Source organism: Marmota marmota, unplaced genomic scaffold, assembly GCF_001458135.2.
Source record: "Marmota marmota marmota unplaced genomic scaffold, marMar, whole genome shotgun sequence".
In the NCBI taxonomy this organism is placed as follows: domain Eukaryota; kingdom Metazoa; phylum Chordata; class Mammalia; order Rodentia; family Sciuridae; genus Marmota; species Marmota marmota.
In genome coordinates, this window is record NW_026000174.1 from 2,759,141 (window position 1) to 2,774,341 (window position 15,201).

The following is a 15,201-nucleotide window of genomic DNA, read 5'->3' on the forward strand; positions in this document are numbered from 1 at the left end:
GTCAGAGAAATGCAAATCAAAACCACCCTAAGATACCATCTCACTCCAGTAAGATTGGCAGCCATTATGAAGTCAAACAACAACAAGTGCTGGCGAGGATGTGGGGAAAAGGGTACACTTGTACATTGCTGGTGGGACTGCAAATTGGTGCAGCCAATTTGGAAAGCAGTATGGAGATTTCTTGGAAAGCTGGGAATGGAGCCACCATTTGACCCAGCTATTCCCCTTCTCGGTCTATTCCCTAAAGACCTAAAAAGAGCATACTACAGGGACACTGCTACATCAATGTTCATAGCAGCACAATTCACAATAGCAAGACTGTGGAACCAACCTAGATGCCCTTCAATACACGAATGGATAAAAAAAAATGTGGCATTTATACACAATGGAGTATTACTCTGCATTAAAAAATGACAAAATCATAGAATTTGCAGGGAAATGGATGGCATTAGAGCAGATTATGCTAAGTGAAGCTAGCCAATCCCTAAAAAACAAATGCCAAATGTCTTCTTTGATATAAGGAGAGTAACTAAGAACAGAGTAGGGACGAAGAGCATGAGAAGAAGATTAACATTAAACAGGGATGAGAGGTGGGAGGGAAAGGGAGAGAGAAGGGAAATTGCATGGAAATGGAAGGAGACCCTCAGGGTTGTACAAAATTACATACGAGAGGAAGTGAGGGGAAAGGGAAAAAAAACAAGGAGGAGAAATGAATTACAGTATATGGGGTAGAGAGAGAAGATGGGAGGGGAGGGGAGGGAAGGGGGGATAGTAGAGGATAGGAAAGGCAGCAGAATACAACAGACACTAGTATGGCAATATGTAAATCAGTGAATCAGTGGATGTGTAACTGATGTGATTCTGCAATCTGTATACAGGGTAAAAATGGGAGTTCATAACCCACTTGAATCAAAGTGTGAAATATGATATGTCAAGAACTATGTAATGTTTTGAACAACAAACAATAAAAATTTAAAAATAGAAATTATAAAAAAAAGCTTCTATCCAAAATGTGCAAAGAACTCTTTTAAATGAAAGATTTTATTGAGATATAATGTATGTACCATATAATTCTCCCATTTCAGGTTGTATAATTCAATAGTTTAGAGTAAATTACATTATCAACTTTTCAAAGTTTTGTTAAAATATATAAAACAAAATTTGCAATTTTAATCATTTTTAAGTATAATCAAATATTGCTACATACATTCACAATGTTGTATAGCTATAAACACCATCCATCCAAAGTTTTTTCTTACCTTAAACAGATACTCTGTAACTATTAAGCAATAACTTTTTATTCCCTCTCCCTTAAGCTCCTGGTAACCTCTTATTTACTTTTCTATGAATTTTCTTAGTGTAGCTATCTCATGTAAGTGGAATTATACAGTATTTGTCTTTTGTGTCTTGCTTATTTCATTTAGCATAAAACATTCAATGTTCATCCATGTAGTAACATGTATCAGAATTTTATTCTTTTTTGTGGCTGAATAAATTTTTAGTGCATGCTTATACATTTTGTTCATCCATTCATTTGTCAATAGACACTGGGTCAATTCCACCCTTTGGCTTTGTTGCTAGTGCTTTTGGTGTGAATAATGTTGCAGTGCTCATTGGCATACATGTATCTGTTCAAGTCCCTGCTTCCACTCCTTCGGTATATATTGAGGAGTGGAATTGATGGGTTTATACTAGTTCTATGTCTATCTTTCTGAAGCACAAACAAATTATTTTCTATAGAGACTGTAACAGTTTTCATTCCTACTAGCAACATATGAGGTTTTCAATTTCTCCACATCTTCACCAACACTTGTTAGCTGGTTGTGTGTGTGTGTGTGTGTGTGTGTGTGTGTGTGTGTGTTTAAATCATAGCCAACCTAGTAGGACCAGTGTTCCTCTAAACTATCAAGGTCATCAAAAATAAGGAAAATCTGAGATACTGTCCGAGACTAAGAAAAGGTGATAACTAAAAGTAGTGTGATTTCCTGGGTGAGATCCTAGAACAACAAAAAATAAAATGTAAAATGATATCTCATTGTCATTTTGATTTGTATTTCCCTACTAATAATGTTGAACATTTTTTCATATGCTATTGGCCATTTGTATATTTTGTTTAGAGAAATGTCTATTTAAGATTTACTCATGTTGGATTGGGTTGTATTTCTTTCTGTTGTGTTATATATTAGTTCTTATATATTCCCGATGTTAAAACACTATCAGATTTACAATTTTCAAATATTTTTCCCATTCTTTGTATTGTCTCTTTACTTTCTTGATGGTGTCCTTTGGTGTACAGAAGTTTTTCATTTTGACACCAAATTTATCTAATTTGTCTTTGTTGCTAGTGCTTTTGGTGTTATATCTAAGAATCAATTACTAAATCTAAGTTCATGAAGATCTATGCCTGCGGTTTTTCTAAGAGTTTTGGTTTTCAATCTTCTATTTCTGTCATTGCCCGTTTTTAGTTAATATCTGTGTAAAAAGCAAGTTGGGCTTCAATTTTATTCCATTGTACATGAAAATTCAGTGGTCTCTGCACCATGTCTTAAAAAGTCTCTTCGTGCCTCACTGAATGGACTTGATATCCTTGTCAAAAATCAATTTACCATTGATCTGTATGTCTGTTCTCAAATCAATACACACTGTTTTGATTACTTTGGCTTTGTAGTAAGTTTCAAGATCTCTTTAAAACTTGTGTTGGCTATTTAAGGCTGCTTACTCTTCTGTATGAATTTCAGGATCAGCTTTTCTATTCTGCAAAAAAAGACCATAAGAATCTGAATAATGATTGTATGAAAACCGTAGATCAAAGAACTCTTAAAATTCAACTACATAGAAAAAAACACATTTTAAAATGAACAAAATAACTGAACAGATATCTCACCAAAAAAAAATATAGATAGGAAGTAAGCATGTGAAATGATGCTCAATATCATATGTTGATAGGGAATTGAAAATTGAAGCAATAATGACATATCACTACCTACCTATCAGAATGACTAAAATTTTTACAAAGCAAAATGACAATATCAATTCCTGGAGAAGATGTGGAGCAGTCAAAATTCTTTCACTGCTGGTAGAAATGAAAAATGGTGAACATTACCTTAGAAAAGAGTTTCATACAAAGCTAAAAACATCACCTTACCATATGATATAGCAATCACAATCCTACGTATCTACCCAATTGATTTCAAACTATGACCACACAAAAACATGCACAGAATATTTATAACAGCTTTATCTGTAATCACCCCAAACTGGAAACAACCAAGATGTCCTTCAATGAGGTAAATGGAGAAACACATTATGGTACAAACATAAAATGGAATATTATTCAGTGATTAAAAATAGAAATGAGTTGTCAAGTCATGAAAATACATGAATGAACATTGAGTGCCTATTTCCAAGTGAAAGAAGCAACTCTGAAAAAGCTACATATTCTATTATTCTAATTATATGACATTTTTAAAAGGACAAAACTGTACATATAGAAAATATCAGTAGTTGCCAGAGATTTAGGGGAGGAAAGAAGGAACAATAAGTACAGCCTATGGGATTTTTGTGCACTAAAATGATTTTGCATGATACTCTAGTGGTGGATGCACAAACTATATATTTATCAGAAACCACACAATTTTACAGCACAGTGCCTTAATGTATTTGTTTTTAAAAAAAAATCTTTTAATAGGTTGGGGGATCCAAGGAATGTATATAGACTATATGACAAGAAAATTGTCATGCCTGTGTTATAAATGTACATGACAATCTCAGTGAAGTGGTTGGAAGGAAAAAGTAACTTGGGAAACAGTGGGGTTTGTAAGACTGATGGCAAAAGAAACTGTGCCTAAGTCCTCCAGTTTACAAAGTTGCTTCCATGGTGGCACAGTTAACAGTTTTGACACTATCCTGGTGTGTATACTGGAACTGAGCAATTGATTAAACAGATGGCAGATGTTGGGAGTCAGGCTTCTTGCTGTTGGAGTGATAATTTACAGATCAGGCCAGATTGGAGCCATGTGCTCATGGATTAGAGTTGGAGACATTAGTATGAACTGATTGAAACTTATTGTAGGTTCAGATAGTTGAATACAAAAACATCTACAGATATGTGTTTATGCCCAGGTTTGAACAGACACAAGTATATCACCTTGTTCTCTCTGTCAAGAGGGAAAAGAAATGAAACCCAGAATAAGGAGCATAGTGCTAAATGCAATGCCAAGATTTGGGTTTCCAATACCATGCCACAAGAAGAATCAGGGCTTCTTGAAAAAAATGAAGCTAGTACAAGTCCAGGCAATACATCAGATGAATCTGGAGCATCTTTTAGTGCCAGAAAGTAAGGAATCATTCAAAAAAAAAAAAAACTACATTATGGGAAATGTCAAAGGGACACAGAAGCCAACTGAAAAGCTTCCCATTGGCCCAAGCTGAAACAGTCTAAGCATCAAAATAAATAAAGCAGTATTGAATTATAACCCAAAGTATAAAATAAATACTCATGAGTCTATTCTAATATAAATAAACGGTGACAGAGACAAATTTCCTTTGCAGCATAATCCCAAAACAGTGGTAACCTTTCAGTAGAGAAATCTGACAAAGCACTAACGTGGTCAGCTGGTGAAGACTCAATCAACAGTGATAAATCATGTTTATTGTGTGTGCCTTTGATCTGATGTCACAAATATGGCACTTTACCTCTGTGATCTTCCCCTAAAATCCCACATCTCCATTGTAATCATGAGAAAATCATAAGACAAATTCCCGTGCAGGGGCATTGTACAAAACCCTGACCAGTGTTCCTCTAAACTATCAAGGTCACCAAAAATAAGGAAAATCTGAGATAATGTCAGAGACAAAGAAAAGGTGATAACTAAAAGCAGTGTGGTTTCTTGGGTGAGATCCTAGAACAACAAAAAATAAATAAATAAAACAAAGACAACATTAGGTAAAAACTAAGGAATAAACTATGGGCTTTAGTTATAATAATGGGTCACTATTGGTTTGTTGATTCTAATGAATGTATCACACAAATGTTAAGAAGTTAGTAATTGGAAAACTGGGTAAGGAGGGTATGTGGAAACTCTGTTCCATCTTCCCAGTTTTTCTGTAAATCTAAAACTTCTAAAAAGCAAATTTTAAACAAAACAAAAACCTGATGATGTAGATATTTTTGTCATTTGTCTAGTGAGGAAACCTCAAAGTAACTGGTGCAAGATTGCCCCCTACTTCAAGGGCAGAGGTACAATTTGAGTATGGGGCCCTTTCTACTAAATCTCATTGACTTTAGACTCTCTATTCTCGGCTTCCTGCACACCCATTTATCTATGTGTGTGTTTCTTCCCAGGGGATGGCCTTTACACTTGAAGAAAGGCTTCAGCTAGGAATCCATGGCCTGATTCCCCCCTGCTTCCTGAGCCAGGACGTCCAGCTCCTCCGGATCATGAGATACTACGAGAAGCAGCAGAGTGACCTGGACAAGTGAGTGCCTGGAGTCTGTCCCCTCTATCTGATTATTGGGCTGAGCTGCTGTTTGCATATTCTCCAGCTAGGAAAGTCTGAGAACTCTGAGAGACCCCAGATCCAGCCTGTCATTAGAGTGATGATGTCCCCGAGAGAGAATTGTAATGACAGAGTCATAGTCAACATGTTCTTGGAGCACAGAGAAGAGAATATAAACTCAACTAGTGGTACCTGGGAGGTCTTTTGGGAAGGCAGGAGACCAGTCAGCCAAGAAGCACAAAGACTTCAGCAAACAGCAATGGGGTTCAGTAAGGGCATTTCACTGAGAAGGAAGAAATGAGGTGAAGATGTATAAAGAGGCATGTTAGGAAGTGGTACTTGCAGTATCGTTCCTGGAATAAAGGGAATGTGGTGGGGGATAAGGCAGATGGACAGGGACACCTTGTCCTGTGTTGGCAGTTGGATAGGCAGCAGTCACTAACCCTGCCTCCTCTCTGAATCTTCATCAGTAGACAGGTGGACACACAGACCCCATGTGGGAGACCCTGGGTCAGTTTAGCAGTTTTACTAAAGAAAGTAGTCACCTCTCAGGTCACGTGGCTACAAATTGGCACAGCCAGGATTTGTACACAGATGACTGAATCCAGAGTCTATACTTTTAACTTCTCTGTTATGCTCCAACTAAGAACAGCAGAACCTAATGGCTATAAAACTAGACTCTAGTTCTAAACTGAGTTCAAATCCACATTCCACTGCTTAATAACAAGTTACCTCACCTCTCTGGGTCATTCTCCATCTATACAATGAATATGTCAAAGGTACCTAACTCATAGGGCTTAAATGAAGCTAAAATGTGTTAGTCTTTGTGAAGTGCTTGGGGTAGTGCCTGACACATAGTAACTACTGTGTGAGAGTTTGTTAAATGCATGTGTCACATTGTATGGGATCTAGAAGAAATGTTGGAAGAAGACAAAATTTCCCTCTATGTCCTTAGAGCTAAATGACCAAGACTTTGGATCAGATGGTATTGCCGCCCTCAAGAGGAGAGGTCAGCAGCACCTCACAGTCATCCTACACCTATCCCCCTATGTTTTCCACATATCAACCATAGCTTCTGAGAGGTAGTGAACAAGCAAGCCTCAGCTCATCCCCACGCCCAAAGTACTAGATTCTAAGGATTTTACTCATATTAACTCTAAGGCCCTACTGCAACCCAGGTCAAATATGCTCGCCTTCTTGATCATTCCACTCAGTAGCCATGTCACTTGGAAAAGAAGACAAAAAATTATATAACAAATTCAACTAATAACATGAAACATACCCCAACTTTGAACAATCTGAGCCTCCCCCTCTTCTGTTAAATTCATAAAAATTAAAATAAGTCCAAAGTGAGATTTTCTTTATTAAAGATATTGAACTTTAAAAATTAAACTCCCCAAGTCCTTCCCTCCGTGGTTCTTTCCAGCTAGATAGGTCTCACTCATTTGCCAGGAAGGCACTGGAGGCTCAAGGAGAAATGAGAGTGCCCACCCCTGCGAGCACTAGAGAGCTCACTCTGAATGCTATGCTAACTATTTGATCCACTCATTCCCAGGACTCCCTCATTTCAGCAGGTACTTCAAGAAATGCCAAGAAAGCTTTCCAGCTTCCTTTGGGTAAGGGCAGTGCGGGCTGGTAAATGTTTAATAACTGGCTGTCTTTGGGAGAGAGTGGAGCAGAATGTAGAATTAAGAAGAGATGTGCCTAGATGGCTACTGGGTATGGGAATCCTCTACACTGGCAATGAGTTGAGATATTGGCCATCCCTACTGTAAGTCTTCCCTTCCTAAAAACATTGTCCAGAATGGAGAGTTCAGTGTCTTTTATGCAGAAGAAGGTGCTGAGGCTCCAGGAAGTCACAAGACTTCCTCAAACTCACACAGCTAGTAAGTGGCAGAGCTAGAAGTCAAACACAGAGTGCCAGTGCCATGTCCAGGGTTCATTCCCCTATAGCCCAGGTCTCTTCCCCTACCAGGGCATCTCCCTCAGCCCACTCCATGCAAGGGCCTCCAGTGCCCCCACCCTCTCTCCCAAGTGGTTGTCCAGAAAGACTGATTCAGCAGACCTCAATGTGAACCTCAACCCCTGAGTTTTCTCTCCCAGGGGTTTTTGCATTTTTAGGAGTATGGGTGAAAGGCTCTTTTTCTAGCTTGGTGATTTCAGGCTTCTGGGAACAGGTAAAAGAAAGATTATTTTCATATTATACCTCTTGAGATGACTTGCTACTGATCTGTTTGTGCACTCTGCTCGTGACAGAAAATAGCCATAGGTGGTAGGAAAGGACAGTTTGTATGGCACTCCTGCCTGGTACTTTACTGGGCCTACTTGATCTCCAGAGTACTTTTGTTCTATTTTCATTCATCAATGTCCATATAGTAATATCACTATCTCACACGTTGTTTGAGGGCACATACTCTGGCATCAGACTGCTTTGGTTCAAATCCCTACTCTTCCATGAAATCTTGGGTAAGTTAATTTCTCTGCCATTAGTCTCTTTATCTCTAAAATAACATGAATTATAGTACCAATCTCACAAGTCACTGGAAGCTTTACTGTAACCTATTTTGGACAGTACCTACACTGCGTGTAGTGTTAAAAAACTGAAGGAAGCTCATATTCTCCACATTTCTTAGAGGTCAGTTCCCAGGCTTAAGGGAGACAGACAATTTGTCCCTGATTGTCCCACTGCAGCTGAGCCAGACCCGAACCCTGGCTTCACACCAACCCAAGTGGCCTCAGCCTTTCCATAGCAGCAGCATCAAGGGCCTTCGGTAATCCTGAGCTCAACTTGCTACTTCTCTCCCTTTCCAAGGTACATCATTCTCATGACGCTCCAAGACCGGAATGAGAAGTTGTTCTACCGAGTGCTGACGTCTGACGTGGAGAAGTTCATGCCAATTGTGTACACACCTACCGTGGGGCTGGCCTGTCAGCACTATGGCCTGACCTTCCGCCGGCCACGGTGAGCGGATCTCAGGGGTCATTCCACAGAGGGCAATAATGACATGTTATTAGGCAAAAATATTGGCATTGCATTTCCTTCCAGAGTTAAAGAATTTGGGGATGGTTTTCTAAAGATGTCACTTTTTTGTCTTTTTGTCTTGTTGAGTTCATTTATATATATATATATATATATATATATATATATATATATATATATACACACATATATATAATTTTTTAATAGGAAAAGTGGGAAGATTTTCCAAAGAGCCCTCAGTGCCAAGTGCCTGATATAGAAATACACAGTTCTAGCACTAATGATCAGTGGTTATTAGTGTTATATGTAATGGAATATTACCAGAGAATATTATTAGCCTGTGTTAGGGTATGTAAACATACAATGTACCATGTATAGATGTGTAATTTACATTTATATGGGATTTCTAAATCAGGGTTTACAGTTGATGTGTTCTATGGGGAGCAGATAATCATGGGTCTATGACAGCTTTTTAAATTTGTGCTGTCATGAAAGGTGAATGCAAAGAATTGAGACAAAAAAGCATTTGTCTACAGTGATCCAAGCATACCCACAGATTCTGACTAGAATGCATGGGCTCTGGGACTCTGTAGTGGTGAAACAGGAGAGTAGAGGAACTGGGTAGAATTGACAAGGGATTCTGCCCAAAAGAGACAGTCCTTTGTCTCCTTCACACTACCAAGGGGGTTGGACTAATAGGGGACTGCTTCATACTGGTTCAAGCTTCACTCAAGGTCCTCCAAAAGGTCAACCACAGACATTGGTGTGGCAGCAGTGAGGGGTTCCATGCAGGTAGAAACAGGCCTCTGCCAATCACTTGCTCCCAGAGAACCAAGTTATCCTTTGGTAGAGGTAGACAGTGTATTGCAGAAGCTAGAAGCACAGCATAGGAAATGAGTATGAAACTGACCAAGCAGGGAGCTTATAAATGAACCGGAACCAGGAGAAAATCATAACTGCAAAGGCCAACTATAATCCTAAAATCTTTACATATCTTACTTAATTATCTCAGTCCCCCTGTAGGTAGGCACTTTCATCATTCTATTTACAGATGAGGAAGCAGAAGACAGAGAAGTAAGTTGCTCAAAGTCACACAGCTTATAACTCTCAAAGCCAGGACTCAACCATGCTGTTGGAATCACAGTATTCTGTCCCATGGTTCAGGTCTGTGCACATTTGGTGGGCATTCAGGGTGGGTGCCATTGAGCTCCATGTATATTTGACCATCCAGGAGTCTAAGGTAGGGATTACCAGGTACCATTTCCAAAGCCTTCCTGGGAGGAATTGATTCAGCCAGTCCTGGAGCATGCAGCTGGGTGAGCCTGAGGCCAGCTCGGGCAGACTGAACCATCTTCTTGGATTAGTCCCTCCCCTCTTGGTGCAGACTTCCGACATGTGTTATGCACAAACCCTTCTTCAGATGATTACCCAATTAAGTCATTTGACATTTGCCTTTCTGAGCTGTTACTCTAGGTTTCCATTGGCTGCTTTCCAGGTGTTGATTTCACACCTGCCTTGTTCCTGGGGAAAATGAGCATTTGGCTCCACCCCAGCCCTGAGCTTCATCTGAGGCCTGGCTTAGAATGGCTTTATGGATTAGCATCTGAAGGGAGGACAGCCCTGAGGCCAAGAGGAAGAGAGCCAGGACTTCTCGGTTTCTGAAATGATAAACATTCCTGCCAGGTTCCTGGGAACAATGGAATCCTCTGTGAAAGGGCCTGGCCCCCCACCAAAGCTAATTAAGTCCAGCTGATTCTAAAATTGAGTCTCCGACACACTTGGGCTCTGCATCACCTCATAACCAGGAAGAAGATGCCAGAGTATCTCAGGGGCACCTGAGGGTCCTAGGCAACTAGATACAGGAGAAGCTTCTGGACTCTGTTGGCCCTCCCTGTCTTATACTCCTCTCTCCTGGCACATTCTCTCCATGTGCCTTTATGGGCCTGGCTTGCAGGAATGCCCTCTGAAGGTCAACAGCATGTGACTTAGAAATAATGAAAGCTAGCTCTGACAGAGGCCAGGACAGAATTCAACCCAGAAGATGGGTATGGAGAGGAAACTACATGGTATCCAGTGTCAGTGAATACTCTTCCTCCCCAGGCCACCTCCTCTTGACCAGCATTGTCTTCACCTTCTTCATCTTCTTAGATTTCAAAGTGTACATATTTGTGAAACTTAAATTTCCAGTTCCAGTGTGAGATCTAATTTGTATGGGTCATAGCAAAAGACTTTCAAGATACCTATTAAAGATGGTGAAGCAAACTGTATTCAAGGGGGCCATGGCCAGAGGTATAGGGACGACTGCAACAGAGTGCAGTGATTACAGAAGTAAAGAAGAAGACTGGTCTCAACTCCAACAAGGACAAGTAAGGTTCTATAACCAGTGAGCCTGATGGGAGTCAGTGAATGAAAAATTATTAAAATTACTAAAAGGAAACATCAAGAATAAGGAATTCCTGGCTAAACTGTCTGATAAGATTATTGCTGAAGGCAAGCCAGGGTGATAAGTTTTCAAGGTGGTTAAATACTAAGGGTGGGAAATTTTTGCTGAACTTAGTAAGATTCTTACACAAAGTGGGTACTTCAAGGACAGAAAGAGAAGCTCACCATCTAGCCTAGTCAAAAAGAACTCAGTAGCCTAACTAAAAGTTTGGTCAAAGCTAGGTTATGGTGTGAAAGGAGGTTGGACTTGGAAGTCAGGAAATCTTGACCTTGACTCTCAGCTCCTGATGACATTACAATTAGCGAGTGCCCCCTCAGTTTCTTCATGTGTAAAATGGGAATGCTACCTATTCATGTGGCTTCTTGTGAAGATTTCATGAGATTCAATATGTCAAGGGCCTCGCCCTAATAGATGTTCAGTAGCCATGAATTGTCTGACCCATATCCCCAGCATGGGGCATCTGACTGAAACACCCCACCCAAAAATGTAAACCATAAACCCACTGAGAGCATCTCAGTGCCCTGAAATATCACTGTCTTCTGTTTTGGGATTCAGAATTTAAATTATCTATACTTGTGCTTAACTAATAAATCCATTAGAAAGTCCTGTGAGGAATTAGACAACAGACTGTAATGAGTTAAAGAGGTCCAGAAAGGAGTGGGTCATGGTTTTACATAGTTGGAGGCTCGCTCTGTTGATAATACCTGAAGAAATATTTGGATTTGGACAAAACCAGCAGCCCTTGACCCTAAGCCAATTTGCTATCTACAAACAGGTGGGTTTCTGCATACAGGCCAGTAACCCAACAGTAACAGTTAATACACATTATTAACAATTGCCATTTACTGAATGCTTGCAACAATCATGGTGGGCCCTAGGATAGATACTTCATGTACATTTTATCTGAGCCCTACAACAACCCTAAAAGGTGCTTTATAGAGAATAAAAGTAAACTAACTTGTCTAAGACATTATAGCTGACTCAAAGCCAATTCCCCATGCTTTTCCTGAATATGCAAGCCAGCTTTGCTTGGCTCTGGTAAATATGGTGCCTCTGACATAAACATTTGCAGGCTTGCCTTCTTATAAACTCCCTTGTTTGGTAAGTCTGCACACAAGAGGGACATGGGGAAACACACAGACACACACACACACACACACACACACACACACACACACACGGTAGGGGCAGGATACAATGATGAACAGAGCAATGGGGCTGGAGTCCAGAGTCCAAAGTCCATGGGTCAGTCCCTAATAACCTGTGTCCTGTTACTCCACCTCCAAGGGGGTTTTTACAAAGCTCAGATGAGTAAATGCATGTGAATATACCCTATCAATTGCAAAGTTCCTCATAAATTTAAAGGGTGTTACTTTTTCATCTCTTCTTCCTCATCCTAATCCTCACAAAGTTGTATGGTTAAGGCACACATTCTCCTCCTTGTAGTATCTTGCTTCCTGGTCAATACATCTGGTGAACCTCATTTTCTTGGAACATTTTTCTCTTCCGCCACTCTACCTCCACCACCCACAAAAATACACACCTACAAAAGGAACCCTGGTAAATGAATCATGTGCTTCTGCTTCCTAAGTATCCACTGGAGCCCATTTATAGTCACATACAGAAAAAAAAAAAAAGTCTCTCAAATTATTTGGCTCTCAGCAAAGCCAAATAATTGAGTCCCATTTCCAACTTCCCTCATGTCTCAGTGACAGGATTTGTAGAACAGGGGAGTCACGTCCTCCTCCTTCCCTAGGCTTCCTCCTGTAGCTCCTATCACCACTCTCCCGACTTGCACCCCCAGTTTCCTGGCTCTCCTGTGCCATTACCACTTTGTAATGGAAATAGCTGCCTACCCATCTGATGCCAACAACTGATGAGATAGGAGCAAACATCATACTCAAGGGTAAGCTATTTGTGCAAATATGTCGCTGGGTAGCCTGCCTCTAAAAATGAACTGGCCAGTTGGAGTCCTTTTTGGGAACTTGTACTAAGACATGGAAAAAGCTCATAGAAAGAATTTTACAGTTGGGAAGGGAAACAAAGGCAGAAGAAGATGCTGTGGTTTACACTTTAGAGTCAAGTTATGGTGGACCAAAGGTAAATGCTAGTTATGAAGGAACAGAAAAGGAACAGGAAGTAAAGGAGTGAGTCTGTGGAGAGAACTGGCCAGATGAGAGAGAAGAGATAGAAGACAGAGGCAGAGACTGATTGGTCCCCAGAGTTGTGTTGGTTCATGACAGTTTTCCACACTAATTCATGCTCACAAATTTACCATACACCCTCTTTCTCAAGAAGTAACTTAACCTCCAAATTGGGCATCTAGAAGAGCTAAATTGAAAAAGACCTGTGAAATCAGCTGGATCTGATTAGTTCCTAATCCACTTGTTAATAGGTTGTATAAAGCTAACACATTAAAGTAAAGCATCAGGAAATCATGGAGTACTTGCTAAAATACAGATTTAGCAAGGCTTGGAAGATGCCCGGAAACTTCATACCTAACAATATCCAGATGATACTGATGTTGCTGGTGCAAGAACCACCCTTTGAGAAACCCTAGATTAAAGTAGTTCGTTGTAGAATGTAGAGAGCATATGATGGAAGCAGAAGAATAGGTACCTCCAGTCCCAGCTGCACGTTAGTAGAAAGAGCTGAGAGTTATGAGATATGGTTTCTGGTCCCAGTTCATGTCACCAACTAGGAGTACGAAATTCCATAAATCCTTCCCCCTTTCTGGGCCTCGTGGATAAAGTGAGGGAACTTTACTAGGTGATCTCAGGGGTTCCTTCCAACCCTGATAGTCTCTAATTCTTGGAGCAGACTAGGACACTATGGCTATAAATTTGCCTCTACGATTTCTGGCATTTTAGAGAAAAGAAATGCAAAAGTACAAGAAAATACATGCTTTTCATTTTCTGACAAGAAAAAGCTTGCAGGTTTATCTGTTGAAGTGTCATTTTTACTGAGAGCTCTGATTCAAAAATGGGTGCTTTCCCAGAAGGCCAGCAGGGGAGTTCAGGATCTGTTATGGGTTGTTTGGTGTTGTGGCTTGGGAATGGATGCTGGAATAGATCTAAGAAAAGTGGCATGAGGAGCCCCTCCAAAGCAGGAGGAGGTTGTTCAGCTATTATTTGACAGGAATGTCACATGGAGTAAGTTAAATTGTTCCTGGACCCTACTTTGCTGAAACATGTTGGAATAGCAAGAAGGAACGTTTATTTTTATGTCTGAGTCACATGGGTTTCAATCACTGAGGGAATTGGCTTGTTCCTTTTCAAAGGAAGTTTTGAGATTTACTTTCAAAAAAAGTATGTACTTAACGGACCTACTCAGCAATTAAGCACCCAAAGGATCTTCTTTCTCTGTGGGGAGGACAAAGGACATTCCCCAGTCATCCATGAGTTTGGGTAAAGAAGACTGAGAATGAAGGTGGGGATTCAACTGCTGAAAAGCTCCTCACAGAGGCAAAGATGATATTTTCCTGGAGCAGGGATAAACTTTATTAAGTAGAACAGGATGTTCTGAGTTTGACTTCCTTTAGCCAGAGGCAGATCTCCCTGGCAATTTAAACAAACGGATTTTTGTTTCTTTTTTTTTTTTAAAATCTGGCACTGTCTTTTCCCCTATGTCCCTGCCAATCCTAGCCATAGTGGTCAAAAGAGTAAGTGTGGGGAGAATTTCCTTACTCAGAGAAGGAAATACATACATACAAGCAGGGGTTGAGTAGACCTTTCTAAAGATAACCCTGATCTCCCACTGACCTGTAAAATGCACTGAAAGTTGTGTCCACTCACACTGAATTTAGTCCAGCAAGCATGGCTTCAGAGAAACTGTAAGCAGTGCAAATGGTTTGAAAGTTCTGGGCTACAGAAGAAGTAAAGGATCACTGGTACAGAACTTGCGGGCTTATCTGTTGAAGTGTCATTTTTGCTGAAAGCTGTGATTCAAAAATGGGTGCTTTCCCAGAAGGCCAGACCAAATGAACCCCATCAGCAGCTGACCAGTCCACAATGCTCCTTATTATATTGATGTTCTGCTCTTAGTCCATTTTACCCATAGTAATCCCTTCAAATTTCCCAGGTGCCCTGTTGGCATAACATTGAAAACTTCATTTCTGAACTTGATTTTTTTTTTAATTTTTTATTGTGGGTTGTTCAAAACATTACAAATTTCTTGACATATCATATTCCACACTTTGATTCAAGTGGGTTATGAACTCCCACCTTCACCCCATACACAGATTGCAGAATCACATCAGTTACACATCCATTGATTTACA

The 15,201-nt window shown here is 40.2% G+C and overlaps 1 protein-coding gene across 3 annotated transcripts in view; it reads left to right on the plus strand.

Annotated features, from left to right (window-relative positions):
* The window catches only part of Me3 (malic enzyme 3), a 200,570-nt gene that overhangs the window by 83,349 nt on the left and 102,020 nt on the right, over positions 1-15,201 (plus strand). For all 3 annotated transcript variants that reach the window (XM_048787941.1, XM_048787942.1, XM_048787943.1), the window contains 2 exons: positions 5,345-5,478; positions 8,312-8,461. In XM_048787941.1, coding sequence (XP_048643898.1) covers positions 5,345-5,478; positions 8,312-8,461 — 284 coding nt within the window. The remainder of the gene's footprint in view (positions 1-5,344; positions 5,479-8,311; positions 8,462-15,201) is intronic.